The sequence below is a fragment of the Anabrus simplex genome, chromosome 1, assembly GCF_040414725.1.
Source record: "Anabrus simplex isolate iqAnaSimp1 chromosome 1, ASM4041472v1, whole genome shotgun sequence".
Taxonomy (NCBI): domain Eukaryota; kingdom Metazoa; phylum Arthropoda; class Insecta; order Orthoptera; family Tettigoniidae; genus Anabrus; species Anabrus simplex.
Genome location: NC_090265.1, coordinates 412,374,235 through 412,394,008, shown reverse-complemented (window position 1 = coordinate 412,394,008; position 19,774 = coordinate 412,374,235). Strand labels below are relative to the sequence as shown.

The following is a 19,774-nucleotide window of genomic DNA, read 5'->3' as shown; positions in this document are numbered from 1 at the left end:
TGTTTTAGCTTCAAACAATTATGATCTAGTGTTACATAACTCTGACATTTGGTGGGGTTATGCAAAACTGTCTGAACACTTTTCACTTTTAAATCAACTGTTTAAATCAATTTTGACCAGAGCTGAAGATGGCAAAAATTAAAGGTCAAAACATGTCCTAAGGTTTTAATGAATTTTTAATGAACAGGTGGACCCTACCAATAAATTCTTTCTCAAGAACTGAATCTCTGTATATTATATTGTCAGTATGGAACCAATATGAAATTGTAAGCTGTAGCTCTACATATTACAAAATTATAACAAAAGACATGATTAAGCAAAGTACTTCATAAGAGATAGACACTCTACATCTTTAAAAAATTGTAACAAAAGACATGATTAAGCTCAATGCCCCAGTAAAGAAAGTCTTTTGCAATATATAAGTAATTTCATGTTCTGATAATAATAATCATTTTATTTAGCATATGGCCACATCACTAAAAAATTAATATTTACAATAATTATCTCAGAATAAAATGACAAACTAATATCCAGGACACTAATGTAGTCTACTGATCCCTCAGTCAAAACTAGGAACTCTGCTGGATAGCCAGGGAAAGCTCTCAAAAGATATTCTTGGACTATATGATGAACAGTCTGCCTTTCAGCGCCACAGTCACAACTTGGAGAAGTTATTTTCTTCCACATGTGCAGGAAATTGGCACACCTACCAGTGTTTTATTTTGGCAGCTGTTCTTAACAGGTGTTGTTTGTAACTGAGCGTTCTATCAAGCGTGAGCCACACCTCGTAACCTGCTTGTCTTGTGTTCATATTCTTCAGATACAGCATTTTATGCAATGTCTTATGTCAGTCTGTCATGGCTGCTTGGCATCATGTATGCCGTGCCCGATGTGTAATTTATCCCTATTTAGACAGATGGCAGCTTATGCCATGAGGATCACCAAAGCATTTCTTTCTATCTCATCTGCATGTTGTGTTATCTTTGCGAGTTAGACGGTGAGAAATAAAAATGAGACTGTGTTTTGTGATGTGGCTTTCGTCTCTTATAGAAGGTATTGTAAAAGTTTTAAAACGTTATCCTGTACGACTCTCAAAGTTTGGAGTCGGATCTATGACTACTTCTTGAGGTAATGTTTGTTCCTATTATTCTCGGTTTGCCATAGTTATATAAGCCTGTTTATAAGGCGGTCTCTAGTTTTGAGTGTTATTTATTTTATATCTTGTTGCAGACTTATGTTCCGTTACCTCCCTTCCTTTACATGTCTGCTTACATGTGCTCATTTTGGCTGAGAGCGATAGGTGGCATCGGCCCGATTGTTCACGTATGTGGTGGGTTTGCTTGCTGTGTTTGATTGGAGATCTTTAATCTTCCTTTATCTTCAATGTCTTGGTTCGAGTTTGTGCTCAACATTGTGTTTTGTCGCCGATACTGTATGATTCATGTTCGTCTTTCTGCACAATATGAATACGTCTTATGCAGCGAGTAAGTTGTTCATGTTGTGTGTTTGGACTGGGTGTGCCATACCCCTTTTGCGGCAATCCAGGTTTCTGATCTGTGCTTTCTGATCAAACTCATGAGCCGTTGACCAAAGTATTTTATGTTGCATGATTCTTGTCATCGTGTGTTGTGCCACTGTAGTGAATACTTTATATTTCGTATGCTGGTCTTGGAGTGTGTGCGTGAGTGTGGTGTGATTACTGGGCCTAGTTATTATCATTGTTCCCATTTTGTCTTACTTTCGTTTCTGGCCTTCCTAGCCAATTTATCTGTTTGTTTTGGATTTTAATCATTTTTACGTCTTTCTGCTGCGAGTTTATTTATTTCTTGTTGCTATGACAACCTTTTTCTTTACTCTTTCGTGTCCCATGATTGTTCTTTTCAGCCGGCCTTGATATCGCTGGCATCTTTGATTTTATTGGGAATTTAATGTTCGTGGGGACTGTCAAAAAAAGAGTAGAGATTCTGATTAGGTAAGAAGATTGATACTTTCTACCTCAGGATTATTATTTTTCCTGTTTCGAGAAAGAATTACTTTGGAATCTAATGCTAAGCACTGCGCTCACTGTGTAGTGAGAGAAATATTATATCACAAAACAGATTCCTCTACTGTGCTTTCTAGAGTTATACAAAGGAATTATGAGATTGAGTAACACTCCCTTCGGATGGATCAGAGCCTGAATCACTGCGACCCCATTAAAGGCCTGAGCTAAGGGCGTTTTATCTCAACACTGAAAGGTTCAAGCCGTTTTTTCAGAACCTCGCTGAGACCACAGGCTGTCCTATCAGTAACATTTTCAAAGGAAAGGAATCTTTCAACAGGTTTATTGTCCTTAATGTACCACAATATGATAACTTGACTTTGGCAAGTAATGTCTGTTCCTTCATCTTCCTGCACAGAAACAAAAGTTGCAGCGTTGATATTTTTAACTAAGTCTTCAATGTACACTTGATACACACAATTCAATAGTTCATTTCGTATAATGTGTGACATATACTCAGAAACTGATGTGCGAGTGCTGTTCAGATGGTCATCTAGCACAGTGTCCAGATTACCAAAAAGATATAACAAATCTAAGAAATTACCACAGTTTGCCGAGTCCTGTATTTCATTACGGGCCCGACTTCCTTCTACAAAATACTGCTGATCGCAATTGCGAGCTCACTGCATTAGCTTTACGACACCTTGATTCAATCTCACTTATTATATTACCATCCTGGGAGAACACAAAACCTAAATACTTGAAATTATCAACCTGTTCTAGCTTTGTATCACCAATCTGACATTCAATTCTGTTGAATTTCTTACCTACTGACATCAATTTAGTCTTCGAGAGGCTAATTTTCATACCATACTCATTGCACTTATTTTCCAAGTCGTCAGCATAGTCCAAACTGCTTACTACATTTTCACCTAACTGAATCACTCCCTGCCATTTTATACCTTTCAGCAGATGATCCACATAAACTACGAACAGCAAAGGTGAAAGATTACAGCCTTGTCTAATCTCTGTAAGAACCCTGAACCAAGAACTCATTCTACCATCAATTATCACTGAAGCCCAATTGTCAACATAAATGCCTTTGATTGATTTTAATCTACCTTTAATTCCATAGTCCCCCAGTATAGCGAACATCTTTTCCCTCCGTACCCTGTCATATGCCTTCTCTAGATCTACGAAACGTAAACACAACTGCCTATTCCTCTCGTAGCATTTTTCAATTACTTAGCGCATACTGAAAATCTGATCCTGACAGCCTCTCTGTGGTTTGAAACCACACTGGTTTTCATCCAACTTCCTTTCAACGACTCATCGCACCCTCCCTTCCAAGATGCCAGTGAATACTTTGCCTGGTATACTAATCAATGAGATACCTCTATAGTTGTTGCAATCCTTCCTGTTCTCTTGCTTATAGATAGGTGCAATTACTGGTTTTGTCCAACCTTACCAACACTCCATGCTAATTTTACTACTCTATGAAGCCATTTCATCCCTGCCTTCCCACTATACTTCACCATTTCAGGTCTAATTTCATCTATTCCTGCTGCTTTATGACAATGGAGTTTATTCACCATCCTTTCCACTTCCTCAAACGTAATTTCACCAACATAATTTTCCTCCTCCCCATGAGCTTGGCTGTTCGCAACACCACCAGGATGATTTCCTTTTACATTGAGATGATGTTCAAAATATTCCCTCCACCTCTCCAGTGATTCCCTGGGATCTATTATGAGTTCACCTGAATTACTCAAAACACTGTTCATGTCCTTTTTCCCTCCCTTCCTACGATTCTTTACTGCTGTCCAGAAAGGTTTCCCTGCTGCTTGACCTAGCCTTTCCAGGTTATTACCAAAATCTTCCCACGACTTCTTTTTGGATTCAACAACTATTTGTTTAACTCTGTTTCTTTCATCTACGTACAAATCCCTGTCTGCCTCTGCCCGTGTTTGGAGCCATTTCTGATAAGCCTTCCTTTTACGATTACAAGCTGCTCTCACTTCATCATTCCACCAAGATGTTCGCCTTTTCCCATCTTTACACACAGCTGTTTCTAAGCATTCCCTTGCTGTTTCTACTACAGCATCCCTGTATGCCACCCATTCACTTTCTATATCCTGAACCTGCTTACTGTCCACTGTCTGAAATTTCTCACTAATCATATTCATGTACTTCTAATTTCCTCGTCCTGGAGATTTTCTACCCTTATTCGTTTGCAGACAGATTTCACTTTCTCTACCCTAGGCCTAGAGGTACTGAAGTTCACTACAGATCAGATAGTGGTCTGTATCATCAAAAAATCCCCGGAAAACTCGTACATTCCTAACAGATTTCCTGAATTCGAAGTCGGTTAAGATAGGCCTATATCTATTATGGATCTGGTACCCCTAGCCTCCCATGTGTAGCGGTGAATAGCCTTATGCTTGAAGAATGTATTTGTAACTGCTAAACCCATACTAGCATAGAAGTCCAGCAAACGCTTCCCATTCCCATTAGCTTCCATATCTTCCCCATTTACCAATCACCCTTTCATATCCTTCAGTTCTATTTCCAACTCTCGCATTGAAATCGCCCATTAGCATTATTCTATCCTTGCTGTTGACCCTGACCACGATGTCACTCAATGCTTCATAAAACTTGTCAACTTCATCCTCATGTGCACCCTCACATGGTGAATACACAGAGACAATTCTAGTCCTAATTCCTCCAACTGACAAATCTACCCACATCATTCGCTCATTTACGTGCCTAACAGAAACTTATGTTGCGTGCAATGGTATTCCTGATAAAGAGCCCTACCCCAGACTCTGCCCTTCCCTTTCTTACACCCGTCGAGTACACTTTATAATCTCCTATTTCTTCCTCGTCTCCCCTTAACTGAATATCACTTCCTCCTAGCACATCCAGATGCATCCTCTTTGCCGACTCAATGAGTTCTACTTTCTTTCTTCCACAAGCCCCATTTATATTGATGGCTCTCCATCAAATTCCATTTCGTTCACCAAGTTCTTTCCAAGGAGTCCCTCGCCTGTCAAATGAGAGTGGGACTCTGTTACTCCCATGCTTAAAATGTTCTGAGCTCAGTAAATTCATGAAGCAGGATGCTACCCTACTTGCACATAGTCCAAGTGAGGATCTCTCCTCTTAACGGGTTATGGACCACCGGTGAATTGTATAGTTCTAGCCGCCTGAGCACAAGGAGGGCCATGACTCAGAATATGTCCGAGATGCCCACTCCCATTCCATAGCAACTGGTATCCCGACTCTCAGGACCACTTACTAGGCCACTCAGCCGTTGCCCATGGTTCACGAACTAGGACGTGACTACAGTAACCCACACAATGAAGCATTTAAAGAATTATTGACCTCATCCTCTTTGATAAATGTGATATTAGGATCTATTTTGTTTAGTGAAACTAATGTATTGTCACTATTAGTAATGTCCTTATTGATGATCACGAAAGCATCGTCAACAAATCTTAGCCATAAACAAATACCCTTTATTTGTGAAATAATTTTTATATGTTCTATCGAATCCCTGTAAATATCTGCTAGAATGCCAGAAAGAGGGTCTCCCATAGCTAGGCCTTTCTGCTGATAATATTTACCATTAAAGGAGAAGTAATTATTGTTTAGAACAAAATTCAATATCTTCACGAATCCTTCAATTTCCATTTTACTAAGGCCGCTGTGTTTATTGATGTTGTCATGGATAAATTAAGTGGTTTCTTTAGTAGGAATGCTTGGAAACATGTTTGTGACATTGCATTTTATGTTCTTACACCACATTTACGTATAAGAGCCCGGCTATTCATCAGATCACTAATGTTTTAAAAAACACAACGTCAACATAGCCTTCAGGACAGTAAATAATAACCGAAACATATTCCTCAACCACAATAAGGTTAATAATAATAATAATAATAACAATGTTTAATAGGTTAAAATGTATACAGTGTGGATTTACGTATCTTGGTCAAACAGGGAGAAGCTTTTACACAAGGTATCTGGAACATTACAATGCTTCCAAACACGTTCATTATTCTAAATTCCTCTTCTTCTCTTATTCAGTTACAGACAATACTCATAAATCCTCCCAAAGGTTGAACAATGCACCAAGGGGAACGTTAATCCGACAAGATTGGCACAAAATTCCAAGAAAATTTTATCAGATGAGCACCTGACTAATGAAAGATATTAACAATATGTTCCAACATACATGTTTTAACCTATAAAATATTACCATCTAACCATGCTTCTTTCTAAAGGAATATTCAAACACAACATGATTGGCATTATACCACAGTTCCAATTTTGTAACAATATACTTACAACATAGGTGACCCATAACCACCCTTGAACGAACACAACTGTATGTAAAATAAAATAATTTTAATTGCTGCCTTGTTCACTAATTCTGGCTTTTAATTAATGTACACATTGTAAACTATGTAAATATCACCGAAAGCACAACTTTTGCAAAAATGTTTAGCATAAGACCATTGTATTTAGTTTTAAGTTCCAATGTTTAATAGATTTAAAGTTTTGACCTTAAGATTATTATTATTATTATTATTATTATTATTATTATTATTAGGCTAACGATGCCCAAAACTAGGGTGAAACATGTCCCTAATTAGTGCTTGTAATTCATGTAGGATTTAATCACTAAAGAATATAATTGTATTGAATAGGTGCACACAGTAAATTTTATTCTTGAAAGAATTTTACTTATTGTTATCTTCAATACAGAACAAAATGAGATTAGTTACTTGTAGTAGTACATCCATCACACAAGATCTGAAATGTAATAAACCGATCATCTCTCGCAGAAGATAACCTGTTCTAACCTGATCTAGGTCTCCTAATGTATGAACCGAGCTCCTTATACCTCTCCACTGTTTGACATATGATTGAAGCTGTGGTTCCTGACAATTCTGCAACATAACATTAACTTTCATATTCAACCACTGCTACTGCTCTCGCAGCTTGTTCTGAAAGTAAAGGACCTTTACTTGTCTAAATTATTTTCAAAACTGTAAGAATGCTCTCACAAACCCGCGTTTTCACTGCATGATGTACATGATGCTGATAATAAATCAATCAAGCAAACAACAATGATCATAAAGTTTTTTGTATTGAGACTGCTTCAGACATTACACATACTGTATAATAAAACATTAAAAAAAAAAAAAGACGAAGTGTTGTGGTTCTTTCAGTGAGTAATTTTATAATATATGGTGGAACTTTTTGAATACTAACCTGATACACTGTATTTATATGAGCTAGGACAAATAATAGCCTAGTTTAGGTCCAGTTTGATTTTTGTCAATCAGTCTGTTAGCATCATGGGAAAACAGACAGGAGGATTTTCATTAAATTAATTAAATTTCAGGATAAGGGCAAGTAGAATCTTAGCTAGACACTACTAAAAATAATTCAGCAGAAGGGGCCTAAAACATGAAACTTTAGGCTATATCTCTCTCTTACAGTTGGTTTTATGTGAAAATTGTTAATGACAAAATTAATTTATCTTAGTAATGAACTTCTTTGTTTGATATATTTTTCAAATATAAAAATTAGGGAAATATCAGAAGGGCACTTCGGAGGAGCCTAAAATATAAAGCTCGATGTATCACTTTTATTTCTTGGGTTTAACGTCGCACTAACATATTAAAGGTTTTTGGCGACAAGGCTGAGAAAGGGCTAGGTTTCAGAAGGTAGTGGCCATGGCCTTAATTAAGGTACAGACCCATCATTTGCCTGGTATGAAAATAGGAAACCATGGAAAACCATCTTCAGGACTTCAAACCTACCATCTCCTGAAAGCAAGTTCACAGCTACACGACCCTAACCACACGGCTAACTTACTCGGTGATGTATCTCTCTTATGGTTGGTTTTGCATGAAAATTGCTGATGACAATTATTTATAAACGTTTTTGTTCTATTCCACTTTCCGATACAGTTAAAAATAAGGAAAATATCAGAGGTGGTTGTGTGAAAATATAAGTCCAATAACCGATAAATAGCAGTGTGGAGAACATCATGGCAATATTTTTTGAAGGCTTTGTATATCTATCTGTACTTCTTTAATATTAACTTGATTTTGGTATTAACCTCATTATTTTTATATTGTAATTCTGCATGGAGAGCAATGCTCACTTCTCGTTAGTGGCTACATCACTTCTGCAGGCAATGCTATCACCTGCTGAAGTAAATACTGGGCGAGATTAGTCAGCACACATCCTGGCTAGTGGCAAAGACCCTTGTCTAATATGTAATGGGTAGTTAAAAAAGAAACTTCTTGAAGGGAGTATGGTTCTGCACAGCAGGACCATTGTTTTGTGACAGATCATTGATCTAATTAACAATAATAATAGTGCATACCTTATCATTCATATTGTTTTACAGTAAGTAACTAAATATATCTGCTAATTCTGGGAGTAACACCATGCTGAATTCTATCAGCCAACAGCAATGTTCCTTCACCTGCCTACTGGAAAATAACTGTACTTAAATTATATTTTCTATAAAAGTAGAGTTACTTCTTCAAGTGGATTGGTAAGTGGCAATGAACACTTCTCTCATACGAGGTAAGATTTATAAGATTCCGCATCCTAAGTTACATAATACCACCAGGGATAAAATGCTGAATCTCTACCAACTGCCCACATAGGGTTGTATTACTGTAATTAATATTAATCATTAATAAGTATAATTTGATGGCGGTAGTGGTGGTGGCAGTGATTGTTTTAAGTGGAAGTACAAGTAGGCAACCATTCTCTACATAACACTAATCAGAGAGAAAATATCAGAGGGACCCGACACTCTGAAAAATGAAGGTATCGGCCAAAGGACCACGAAGGGCGGGAAAATGAAAGACTCCCTAAGCCTCGAATGCTATAATACTGTCAGGGTCAGAAAATAACAAGAGGTTGGATAGGATAGATGAAAGTGGGGATCCTGGAACAAGTAAGTGGAAGCAATGTCAGGACTCAGCTAAGGGCACCGTGATTGCCAACCCATGCTCCCAAGTTAAGAGCCCCTGTGGCCCCTTTTAGTCACATCTTGCAACAGGCAGGGGATACTGTGGGTGTTGTTCTACTGCCCCCATCCACACTGGGTTACAATTTGATGCAGCACCATTGTAATTTATGGGATAAAGATGCTTAGCAGCCTGGAAGGTTGCAAAGGACAAGGACAGGAAGTGTCAGCATTGTCTCTCCTCAAAACAGATGATTTGTAACTGGAGTGGTAATCATGCTTTACAAAATACTGTTGCAAGTCTGCAAATCCCAATCACATCACCGCTGTGACCATGCAGGAGAATCATTCATCGTTCATGAGAAACGGAACCTGAAAAATGTCCTCAAAGTTACTTCACTGGAGTGGTCGTGTACTGTAATATAACTTATGGTCTTAACCAGAAAAATCTAAATAAGTGGGTCACCCAGATCATCTGTGGTGAGAACAACCAGTTTGGTGTTTATCTGAATTATGCACATGTGGAACATATCACTGATCATCTTCAAGAAGATGAGATCAGCAGTGGAAGAAGAACGACAGCCAAGCTGTAAGTCAATATGCTGTTCTACTGGAACATTTTCATAATATTCAAGATCAATACTTGCTCCCTCATCACAAAACTCACCACATATAAGTATGCATGGAACGACTGTCCTTTCTTTACTTCAAGACTTTCTCACAGAGGAGGTAGTTGGGCAGTGTACAAGGCTGCCAACCTGTCTACCTAGGAACTAAGGGGCTAGTGGTGGAAGTTAATTAATTTTTTTTTTTTTTCTTGCCATGCGGATGGTTAGGGTAGAGCCTAGACAAGACCTGTGATATGGGGACAAGCGAAGGTAGTCTGGGGGCGTAAGCTGCAAAGTGGCCTTAGGCCTCTAGTTTCCTGTGCAAACACCACTGGACTGGATTGGTTAGGGGCTGGAGGTGATAGCAGCCTGACAGAGATTGTCCTAAGGCGATAATAACACATTCTCTTTGGCCTAGATCAATAGCAGAGCATTCTATGAGGGCTACTTCAGTGCACACAGTACTTCAGTGCATTTGATTTTATATAAGACACGTCTCTGCCAATATGAGTTCATTGTTGATTTATGATTGATGAAATGGCTGCCTGCAGTAGATGTGTTTTCGCAACAGAGGGAGGTGTGTAGAAGGGCAGTTGTTACTTGAAGGGGTGTAGAAGAAAGGGACAACAAAACTTTGTTGGCTGACATCAAGGACTTTATACTCCCAAGGAGTACCACTGTGTCTAACTGCTGGAGGGCGCATGATTGTTTGGAGCATGAAGGATTCGTGTACCTATGCATGAACCACTCTCTTCAGTTCATGGACATATAAAAAAGAGTGGTCATGTGCATAGGGGGAATAGGAGAGCAATGCCCAACGATCGCCCTGCTGTGCAAATGCAAAATATTAATAGGTGGCATTATTTGAAGCATGGCAGCTTGCCAAATCCATGTTTAAGAGCTTCTTCCCATTAAACGTCCAGGTGCACAAATTCCCGAAGGCTGCGCCAGTGCTGTACCACTGTATTAAGGCAAGTTCATGTAATATTATTGCTGTTCTGTATTCTACATTGTTTTCTTCACATGTTCTATTTACTTGTTTTTATTGTGCCGGAGTTGGTAACAATCTAACTATCATGACTGATGGGAATGACTTCATGTGCCAATTTACATGTTGGCCAATAGGAATGAAAGTAACTACTGCAGCAATGGAAAATGGCGTATAATGCTCTTCATTAGGTTATAAAAGTAAATGTACTTCTAGAGGTGGGACAGTGGGTTCCTGGACATAACGATGAACACATCTCTCCTCTGACCCTAATTCCAAGTAAGATTTCATTATTTTCTACTTCCTTATAATGTTAGAAACATTATGTCAGGACGTGTCAGTTTTTACCTATTGAAGAATTCAAAAAGAGATTTCCATTTTGTGCTACTTTCCATTGTTTTCATTTACATGTTCAGTAGCCCTAATCCATTAACCTGTCCTCAAAAGCGTGTTTTCAGAAGTGGGGTGAGGTAAGGTCTCTCACTAGAATTGGTTTAACGAATCCTCTGACATGACTTGTATGTTAACACCCATTGCAACTATTTTAATTATTTATTATTATTTAAATTTATATTTAATAAGAAGTTCATATTTCAGGCACCCAACATTTATTTTCGAAGTTTTTGTATGGTTATAATATTAGGTTACCAAAAAGATAAATATTCCGTGTCAGCCTTCTGAATAGTCACTGTCAGAATGAAGTATTTCAGTAATATTGAAACGAAGTATTTTTTCTGGACATATTCTTTATTTTCCAGCTTTCCTGAGCGGGTATATACTCACTCTACTACATTTTAACTATAGACAACATTCCGGCACCAATATGTCTCCAAAAGTCCGTCAAAGTATTTAGTGACGTAAAATAAATAACATTATTACTGTTAATTTACTTTGTCATGGCCTTCCTTGTGCTTGGGTGGCTAGAACAATACAATCCACCAGTAGTCTCTAACCTCTTAGAGGAGAGATCGTCAGAGGGACTATGTGTAAATAAGGTTAGCATCCAGCGTCACAGAATTTTTCCTGACTGCTCTCAGAATCAACAAGTATAATTCAAGAACCACCTGATCGATACTTTATTCTTTGCATTGGGCAAAATTAAATATACATTATCACTCATCGACACGGTCATGAAATGGACAACTTGCAATGCTCTCAGAACATTTTAAACAAGCCTCGGACCTATGGGAGTAATGGAGTCCCTGTCCTATTTGACAGGCGAGGAACTTCTTGGAAACAACTTAGCGAACTAAATGGAATTTGATGGGGAGCTATCAATATTAATGGGGCTTGTGGAAGAAAAAGTACAACTGGCCGAGTCAGCAAAGAGTGTGTGTCTGGATGTATTAGGAGTTGATGATACTCGGGTAAGGGGAGATGAGGAAACTATAGGAGATTATAAAGTGTACTTGACGGGTGTTAAAAGGGAAACTACAAAGTGCGGGGTAGGACTGCTCATCGAAATACTATTGCACACAACATAGTTTCTGTTAGGCATGTAAATGAGTGAATGATGTGGGTATATTTGGCAATTAGAGGAATTATGACTAGAACTGTCTCCCTCAGTGCATTCACCATGCGAGGGTGCACATGAGGATGAAATTGACAAATTTTATGAACTATTGAGTGACATCATAGTGAGGGTCAACAGCAAGGATAGCATAGTACTGATTATGATGATGACGCCTAACATCTAGGTCATCGGCACCTAATGGTACGAAATGAGACAAAATGTAATGACAATTTAAAAACCCAAAATCCTCCACTGACCAAAATGCAAAACGTGAGGACAAAGAAAGAATGGATGGATATGAATTTAACACAATCAGTGGATCCTACCCGCAATGCCCCACATTCCCATAAACTAGCATTAAACAATAGTATTACTGACCAAGGGACTGCTTCTAAATCACAATACTGAAACAATGATCTTGTAGTCTACAGGGGTCCAAAATCCAGGTCATCAGCCCCTCATAACAGTACTTATCATTAGGAAAGTAGAACCATGGTATTTGTTATGTTGCGGTACCAATCAAAAGTAGCGTAGACTTGCGGTATTCCACACATTATGGTACTACTCATAGGTAATGTGATGCACACATGTAACACAGACCTATTGTGTTTCTCACATTACGGCACCATTTACAGGCAACGAAAACCTATGGTGTTCCTCACATAAGTGTACTGACCACAGGGACTCTTACTATCCCGTGGTGTTCCTCACATAGTGGGTACTAATCACAGACAAGGCAGACCCATGGTGGCGCTCATATAGTGGTACTAATCATAGGTACTGTAAAACCCAGCTGGAAGCACACACTATCGCTACTAATCACAAACCTATTGTGTACATAACATAGCAGTACTACGTGCAAGTAAAAGCGACCCATGGTGTTCCCTGCGTGATGGTACTATTTACGAGTAGTCTCATGGTTCTAATTCGATCATCCCTTGGTTGCCCCTTTTAGTTGCCTCTTACGAGAGGCAGGGGATACAGTAAGTGTATTCTTCATCTGTGTCCCTCACCCACAGGTGGTAGCATAGTACTAATGGGCGATATCAATGCGAGAATTGGAAATATAACTGAAGGATACGAAGATGTGATTGGTAAATGTGGGGAAGATATGGAAGCTAATACTAATGGAAAGCATTTGCTGGACTTCTGTGCTAGTACAGGATTAGCAATTACGAATACGTTCTTCAAGCATACCGCTACATATGGTATGGTAGGCGCACCATATCCATAATACACTATATCTTAACCAACTTTGAATTCAGGAAATCTGTTAGGAATGTGCAGGTTTTCTGGGGACTTACCAACGATACAGACCACTATCTGATCTGTAGTGAACTAAGTATCTCTTGGCCTAGAATAGAGAAAGTGAAATCTGTCTGCAAACGAATAAGGGTAGGAAATCTCCAGGACGAGGAAGTTACACAGAAGTACATGGATATGATAAGTTCCAAACAATGGACAGTAAGCAGGTTCAGGATATAGAAAGAAACAGGGATACTGTAGTAGAACCAGCAAGGGATTGTCTAGGAACAACTGTGTGTAAAGATGGGAAAAAGCGAACATCTCGGTGGAATGATGAAGCGAGATTAGCTTGTAAATGTGAAAAGAAGGCATGGCCTATCAGAAATGGCTCCAAACAAGGACTATTGCAGACAAGGAATTGTACGTTGATGAAAGAAACAGAGTGAAACAAATAGTTATTGAATCTAACAAGAAGTCGTGGGAAGACTTTGGAAATGCTAGGTCAAGCAGCAGGGAAAACCTTTCTTGACAGTAATATAGAATCTTAGAAAGGAAAGGGGGAAAAAAAATGAATAGGCTAATGTTTTAGGCAAATCAGGTGAACTCATAATAGATTACAGGGAACCACTGGACAGGTTGAAGGAATATTTTGAAAATCTTCTCCACATACAAGGAAATCTTTCTGGTGATGTAGCGAACAACCAAGCTCATGGGGAGGAGGACACAATGATGTTGGTGAAATTATGCTTGAAAAAGTGGAAAGGAAGGTAAATATACTCCATTGTCATAAAGCAACAGGACAGATGAAATTTGACCTGTAACAGTGAAATATAGTGGGAAGGCAAGGATGAAATGGCTTTACAGAGTGATAAGATTAGCATGAAGTATGTGAGAGATACCTTCTGACTGAACAAAACACTAACTGCACCCATCTGTAAGCAAGGGAACAGGAAGGATTGCACAAAATATCAAAGTATCTCACTGATCAATATATCATGCAAGGAGTTCACTGGGATCAGTGGTGGAGAGGAAGTTGGATGAAAACTAGTGTGGTTTCAGACCACAAAGGGGCTGTCAGGATCAGATTTTCAGTATGCACCAGGTAATTGAAAAATGCTACAAGAGGTATAGGTAGAGGTTTCATAGATCTAGAGACAGCATATGGCAGAGTACCGAGGGAAAAGGTGATCGCTATACTGGGGGGCTATGGGATTACGGTAGATTATTAAAATCAATCAAAGGCATTTATGGTGGCAACTGGGCTGCAGTGAGAACTGATGGCAGAATGAGTTCTCGGTTCAAGGTACCGGTAGGTCTAACTACAGGGGTTAGACAAGGCTGTAATATTTCACCTTTGTTTTCATAGTTTAGATCAGGGCCTCTCAAGCGCCCAAAAGCTCACGCATGCAAATTGAGGTGCAGAGTTCCTGTGCACAGTTCATCGGTCCCACTCGGCTCGGACCAACGCTTCGTCTCTGGGCTACTCGGCTCGGATCTGGAGCGCTACAAAGCAAGTGAGGAAGAGGGAGACAGGCGGAGCAAGCGAGACAGGCACGGGAGAGACAGCGCTATTGCTCCAAATCGAGGAGTTGGGGGGTCTGCACTCTGGTCGACCAAGCAAAGTCGTCTTTTGCACCGTGCACAGTGCATGCACCGTGCATGCACACTGAGAGGCCTTGGTTTAGATGGATCATCTACTGAAAAGTTTTAAGTGGCAGAGAGGGATTCAGTTAGGAGAAAATTGAGTAAGCAGTTTGGCCTATGCTGATGGTGCCGAAAGCCTACAGTCTAACTTCTTGGAATTTGAAAATAGGCGCAATGAGTATGGTATGATAATTAGCCTTCCCAAGATTAAAGTGACGTCAGTAGGTAAGAAATCCAAGAGAATGGAATGTGCGATTGAGGATACAAAGCTGGAACAGGTAGATCATTTCAAGTATTAAGGATGCGTGTTCTCCTAGGATGGTGGTATAGTAAGTGAGACTGAATCAAGGTGCAGTAAAGCTAATGAATGCAGTGAGCTCACAGTTGCGATCAACAGTAGTCTGTACGAAGGAAGTCAGTTCCCAGACAAAACTGTCTTTACATCAGTCTGTTTTCAGACCAACTTTGCTTTATGGAAGCGAAAGCTGGGTAGATGCACAGTATCTTATTCATAAGTTAGAAGTTACAGCCATGAAACTAGTAAGAATGATTGCTGGTACACACCAGTGGGAACAATGGCAGGAGAGTACTCTGAATGAGGAGATAAAGCTAAGTTAGGCTGAACTCGACGGATGAAGCTGTAGTACACATAAACCAGCTTTTGCAGTGGGTCATGTGAGGCGAATGGAGTAGGAAGGTTACCTAGGAGAATAATGGATTATTTTATGGAGGGTAAGAGAAGTAGAGGGAGACCAAGACTATGATGTTTAGACTCATCTAATGATTTAAAAATAAGAGGTATAGAACTAAACGAGGCCAGAGAACTAATTATTGACAAGTAGAGGACTGTGGCGGCATTTACTAAATTCACAGAGGCTTGCAGACTGAGTGCTGAAAGTCACAACAGTCTATAAAGAAAATGTGTGTATTTTTCTTAAATAATGATATGTTTTCCTTTATTCCTATTTTATTTTTTACTTAAACAAACTGTTTCTTTTAACAGTTAAGACACTTTGTGATGATATTGTAAAATATTTAACTAGGCCAATCTAATCAATCTGCTCTTAATTTGACCAACTAATCCTCTCCGGAAACTGTAACAGCCTCCTAGAATAATCTCACAACGCTCATGAAAAATGAGATCAACAGTTGACCCCTCGCTGCCCAATACTCACTACATTCAGCTGCGCGTGGAACGACTGTCGTTTGTTTACATGGTCGCAGCGTTATTGGGAAGGATGTTGTCAAACGGTGCTCAATGCTGCCAACCTCTCTACTTAGGAAGTAATGAGTGAGTGGTGCTGGTGATTATTGTTACACCCCAGGTTAGAAACCGCGAAGCAGCCTTAATCCTCTAGTCTCGTGTAGAAGCACGATTATTCTGGACTGGTTCTTGTCATGCAGACAGTTAGGATAGGATCAGGACAAGACCAGTGATATGGGGACAAGCAAAGGAGGTCTGGGTGCGTAAGCCCCCAGGTTAGAAGCCGTGAAGCGGCCTTAGGTCTCTGGTTTTGTGTGGATACGCGATTGGTCTGGACTGGTCCTTGCCATGCAGATGTTTAAGGTTTAGGATAAGACCATTGGTCTGGACTGGTTCTGGCCGTGCGGACGGTTAGGATAGGATCTGGAAAAGACCTGTGATATAGGGACAAGCAAAGGGGCCCAGGTTAGCAGCTGCGAAGCGGCCTTAGGCCTCTAGTTTCGTGTGGAAACACGATTGGTCTGGACTGGTTCTTGCTGTGCGAACGGTTAGGATAGGATCTGGACAAGACCTGTGTTATAGGGACAGGCAAAGGGGCCCAGGTTAGAAACAGCGAAGTGGCCTTAGACTTCTAGTTTTGTGTGGAAACACGACTGGTCTGGACTGGTTCTTGCCGTGGGGACGGTTAGGACAGGATCTCGAAAAGACCATTTTTCTGGACTGGTTCTTGCTGTGTGGACAGTTAGGATAGGATCCGGACAAGACCTGTTATATAGGGACAAGGAAAGGGCCACTTTTATTGTGCTGGGGTTGGTAATAGATTATGAGTATCATAATTGACAGGAATGAGAATGTGTATCACTTTACGTTGGCCAATAGGAATGCAAGTAGCTACTTCAGCCATGGACAATGGCAGGTGCTGCTCTTTATTAGGTTATAAAAGTAAATGTACTTCTGGGGGCGATATGGTGGGTTCCTAGACATCGCAATGAACACATCACTCTTCTAAAAGGAATTCAAAGTAAGATTTGCTTATAATGTTATAAAATTTGGGCTGCAGAGTGTCAACAGGGGAAATTATTAAAAAGAGCAGTCCATCTAGAATTTGTATTATGTGAGTCTAATCTCACTTCCTTTGCCCTCAGCTTATGTGAGTCTAATCTCACTTACTTTGCCCTCAGCTTCCAACTACTTTTTGTAGCAGAGTCTAAAAGTGATCTAAATAAATTGAGAGTAATTTTCAATTATTTGTTTAACTTAACCTCGCCTGCAGCATTAATCATTTGGAATATTTTACCTAGCTTCAGAAATATACTAAACTGGGCATTCTTAGAAGCCAACTTAAGTGCCTACCAATCAGCTTATATCTAAATTCTGAACGTACAGGTATGAAATAACATTCGCCTTAGAGTGCAAAAGGATGAAATGACACTTACCCACGACAACGGATTCATTTTCCACTTTAGTTGGGTAGCGAAAGAGAGATAAAGCATACGTTGAAAGTTGCTGCGGCTTGTAACCATCTAAAAGAAATCTTTCAACCAACCTAGAAACGAGACGTCCACCATAAACTTCAGAATAAGACTAGAAAATAGGACTTACAAACTGCCAAAACAGACAACACTCACTTAGATTTTCCAACTGCACTGTCACCAAGGCAAATTACTTTTACTGTTATATCCCCTTTGCTGTTATCACCATCATAATCTATCTCAGCATTTCCTAAGTTTTCTCCACCAGCCATATTTAAACAAAAATTTTCACTGCATGAAGATTCTACGACTGCGACGTCCAGAAAGAAATAAAATTCGAGGTACATGTAGATCAAATAGGCCTTGATCCAGTTTGCACTGATAGTTTCATATTAGTTCAACAGAGTGCGCAGACGTATTCATAATATTACGGTATTATGATATGTTTTGCACAAGACCAACTACAATTACATTGGGACATTGCGACTGTAGTTGGTATTGCTTTACAGCAAACGAATCCTCAATGCCGCTTCCTAGAAACTATAAAAATGATAAATGAAGTAATTACCAGTAAATAAAATAATAAACAATCAACGGGTTCGCTGGCTCAAAGCCAGTCCTCTCAAGTAATTTTCTACGAATTTGCTTACAGTCTTGGAATTCCCAGATATAACACTGATATTGCACGGGGCGCCCTATTTGAAATTGATTTACTAACGTAAGGAAGTGATCATGCAGACATGCACTCAAGTACTGTGCACGCAAACGATCATATGTTGAAATAAGAACGAATTGATCAGGCATAAAATAGATTACAATATCACAAAAATCTTTTCTGTTAAAAGACACAGTAACGATACTTCTTTCATAATAATAATAATAATAATAATAATAATAATAATAATAATAATAATAATAATAATAATAATAATAATAATAATAATAATAATAATAATCCAGCATGGCGAGGTTATTTCTTCAATTTAGTGTGTAAGATACAAGATACAAGAGAAGTGCCATCCGATTTTCGGCAGAATATTGTTATACTTATTCCCAAGAAAACCGGTGCTGACAAGTGTGAAAACCACCGCATCTTCAGTTTAGTATCTCGCGCACGGAAAATTTTAACACGTTTTATTTACAGAAGAATGGAAAGACAAGTTGAAACTGAGTTGGGAGAAGATGAATTTGGCTTCAGAAGAAATGTAGCAACACGTCAAACAATCCTGACTTTATGTCTGACCTTATAGGACCGAATTAGGAGGGATAAGCACACGTGCATTAGGATGCGTATCTAAACAACAAAGAAAATTACACACACTTTAATGAATTATCATACATTTCAAAGGCAAGCTTTCTACGTACGGTAAACATTTTGATAATATAGATTGGAAATAAAATATACAATAAACAAATTGAATTTTATATTGATCTCTTTAATAGTCACATTTCTCGATTCGAAACTGCTCTCCCATTCGCAAGAAGCGGTACGTAATTTCTACTGTCTTTCATAGTCTCATGAAAAACATTAATTTTGTGTACATCTGCCTCATGGTTTCTCTTTTCAGTTCTTGCGTAATAGCTCTTTATCTGTGGTGCAATCTAATTTAAAATACTGCTTTAAGATAAGTTTTATCATGCTGTTGTAATGCGATTTCCTCACTGAACTCGGCAGCAGTAAATAAATGATAGTGAAAAACAACTGCCCAGCAACTGACGAGAGAACTTCAGTGTGTAACTTTAACAAAAAATGTATGTTGTCTTCGCAACAGTGACTATTTTCTGAATACTTTTCCACCCACGTAGGCTACCTATTTCACAACATCATGAGCTGGATAAAGAGACTGTATTTTACATATTTCTGGGCAATAAGTACTTTCTTCTCTTCGGAATTCTGAACAAACGTAACCCTCAGACAGTCGTAGTATTTAATTTTCTTTCCCACCTCACAGATGACATTTCCTGCTATGTACTCAACAACATTTTCAGAGTACTTAGTGAGTGACTCATAATTTGTAGCACAGTGATTGTGATATATCCTACGATTGAGCAGTTATCAGATATCGCCTTTATCCTTTTTTTATTTAATCTATACTTTGTTATTCCGTTCCATACT

At 39.0% G+C, this 19,774-nt stretch overlaps 1 protein-coding gene across 2 annotated transcripts in view; it reads right to left on the bottom strand.

Moving 5' to 3' along the window:
* Nucleotides 1–17,982, bottom strand: part of LOC136866705 (rab-like protein 2A) — a 99,966-nt gene extending 81,984 nt beyond the window's left edge. For both annotated transcript variants that reach the window (XM_067143828.2, XM_067143821.2), the window contains exons 1-2: nucleotides 17,815–17,982; nucleotides 17,623–17,732 (exon numbers count right to left, since the gene is read on the bottom strand). In XM_067143828.2, the coding sequence (XP_066999929.2) occupies nucleotides 17,623–17,732; nucleotides 17,815–17,930 (226 nt within the window). In that variant the 5' untranslated portion in view covers nucleotides 17,931–17,982. The remainder of the gene's footprint in view (nucleotides 1–17,622; nucleotides 17,733–17,814) is intronic.
* Nucleotides 17,983–19,774: the final 1,792 nt, after the last annotated feature.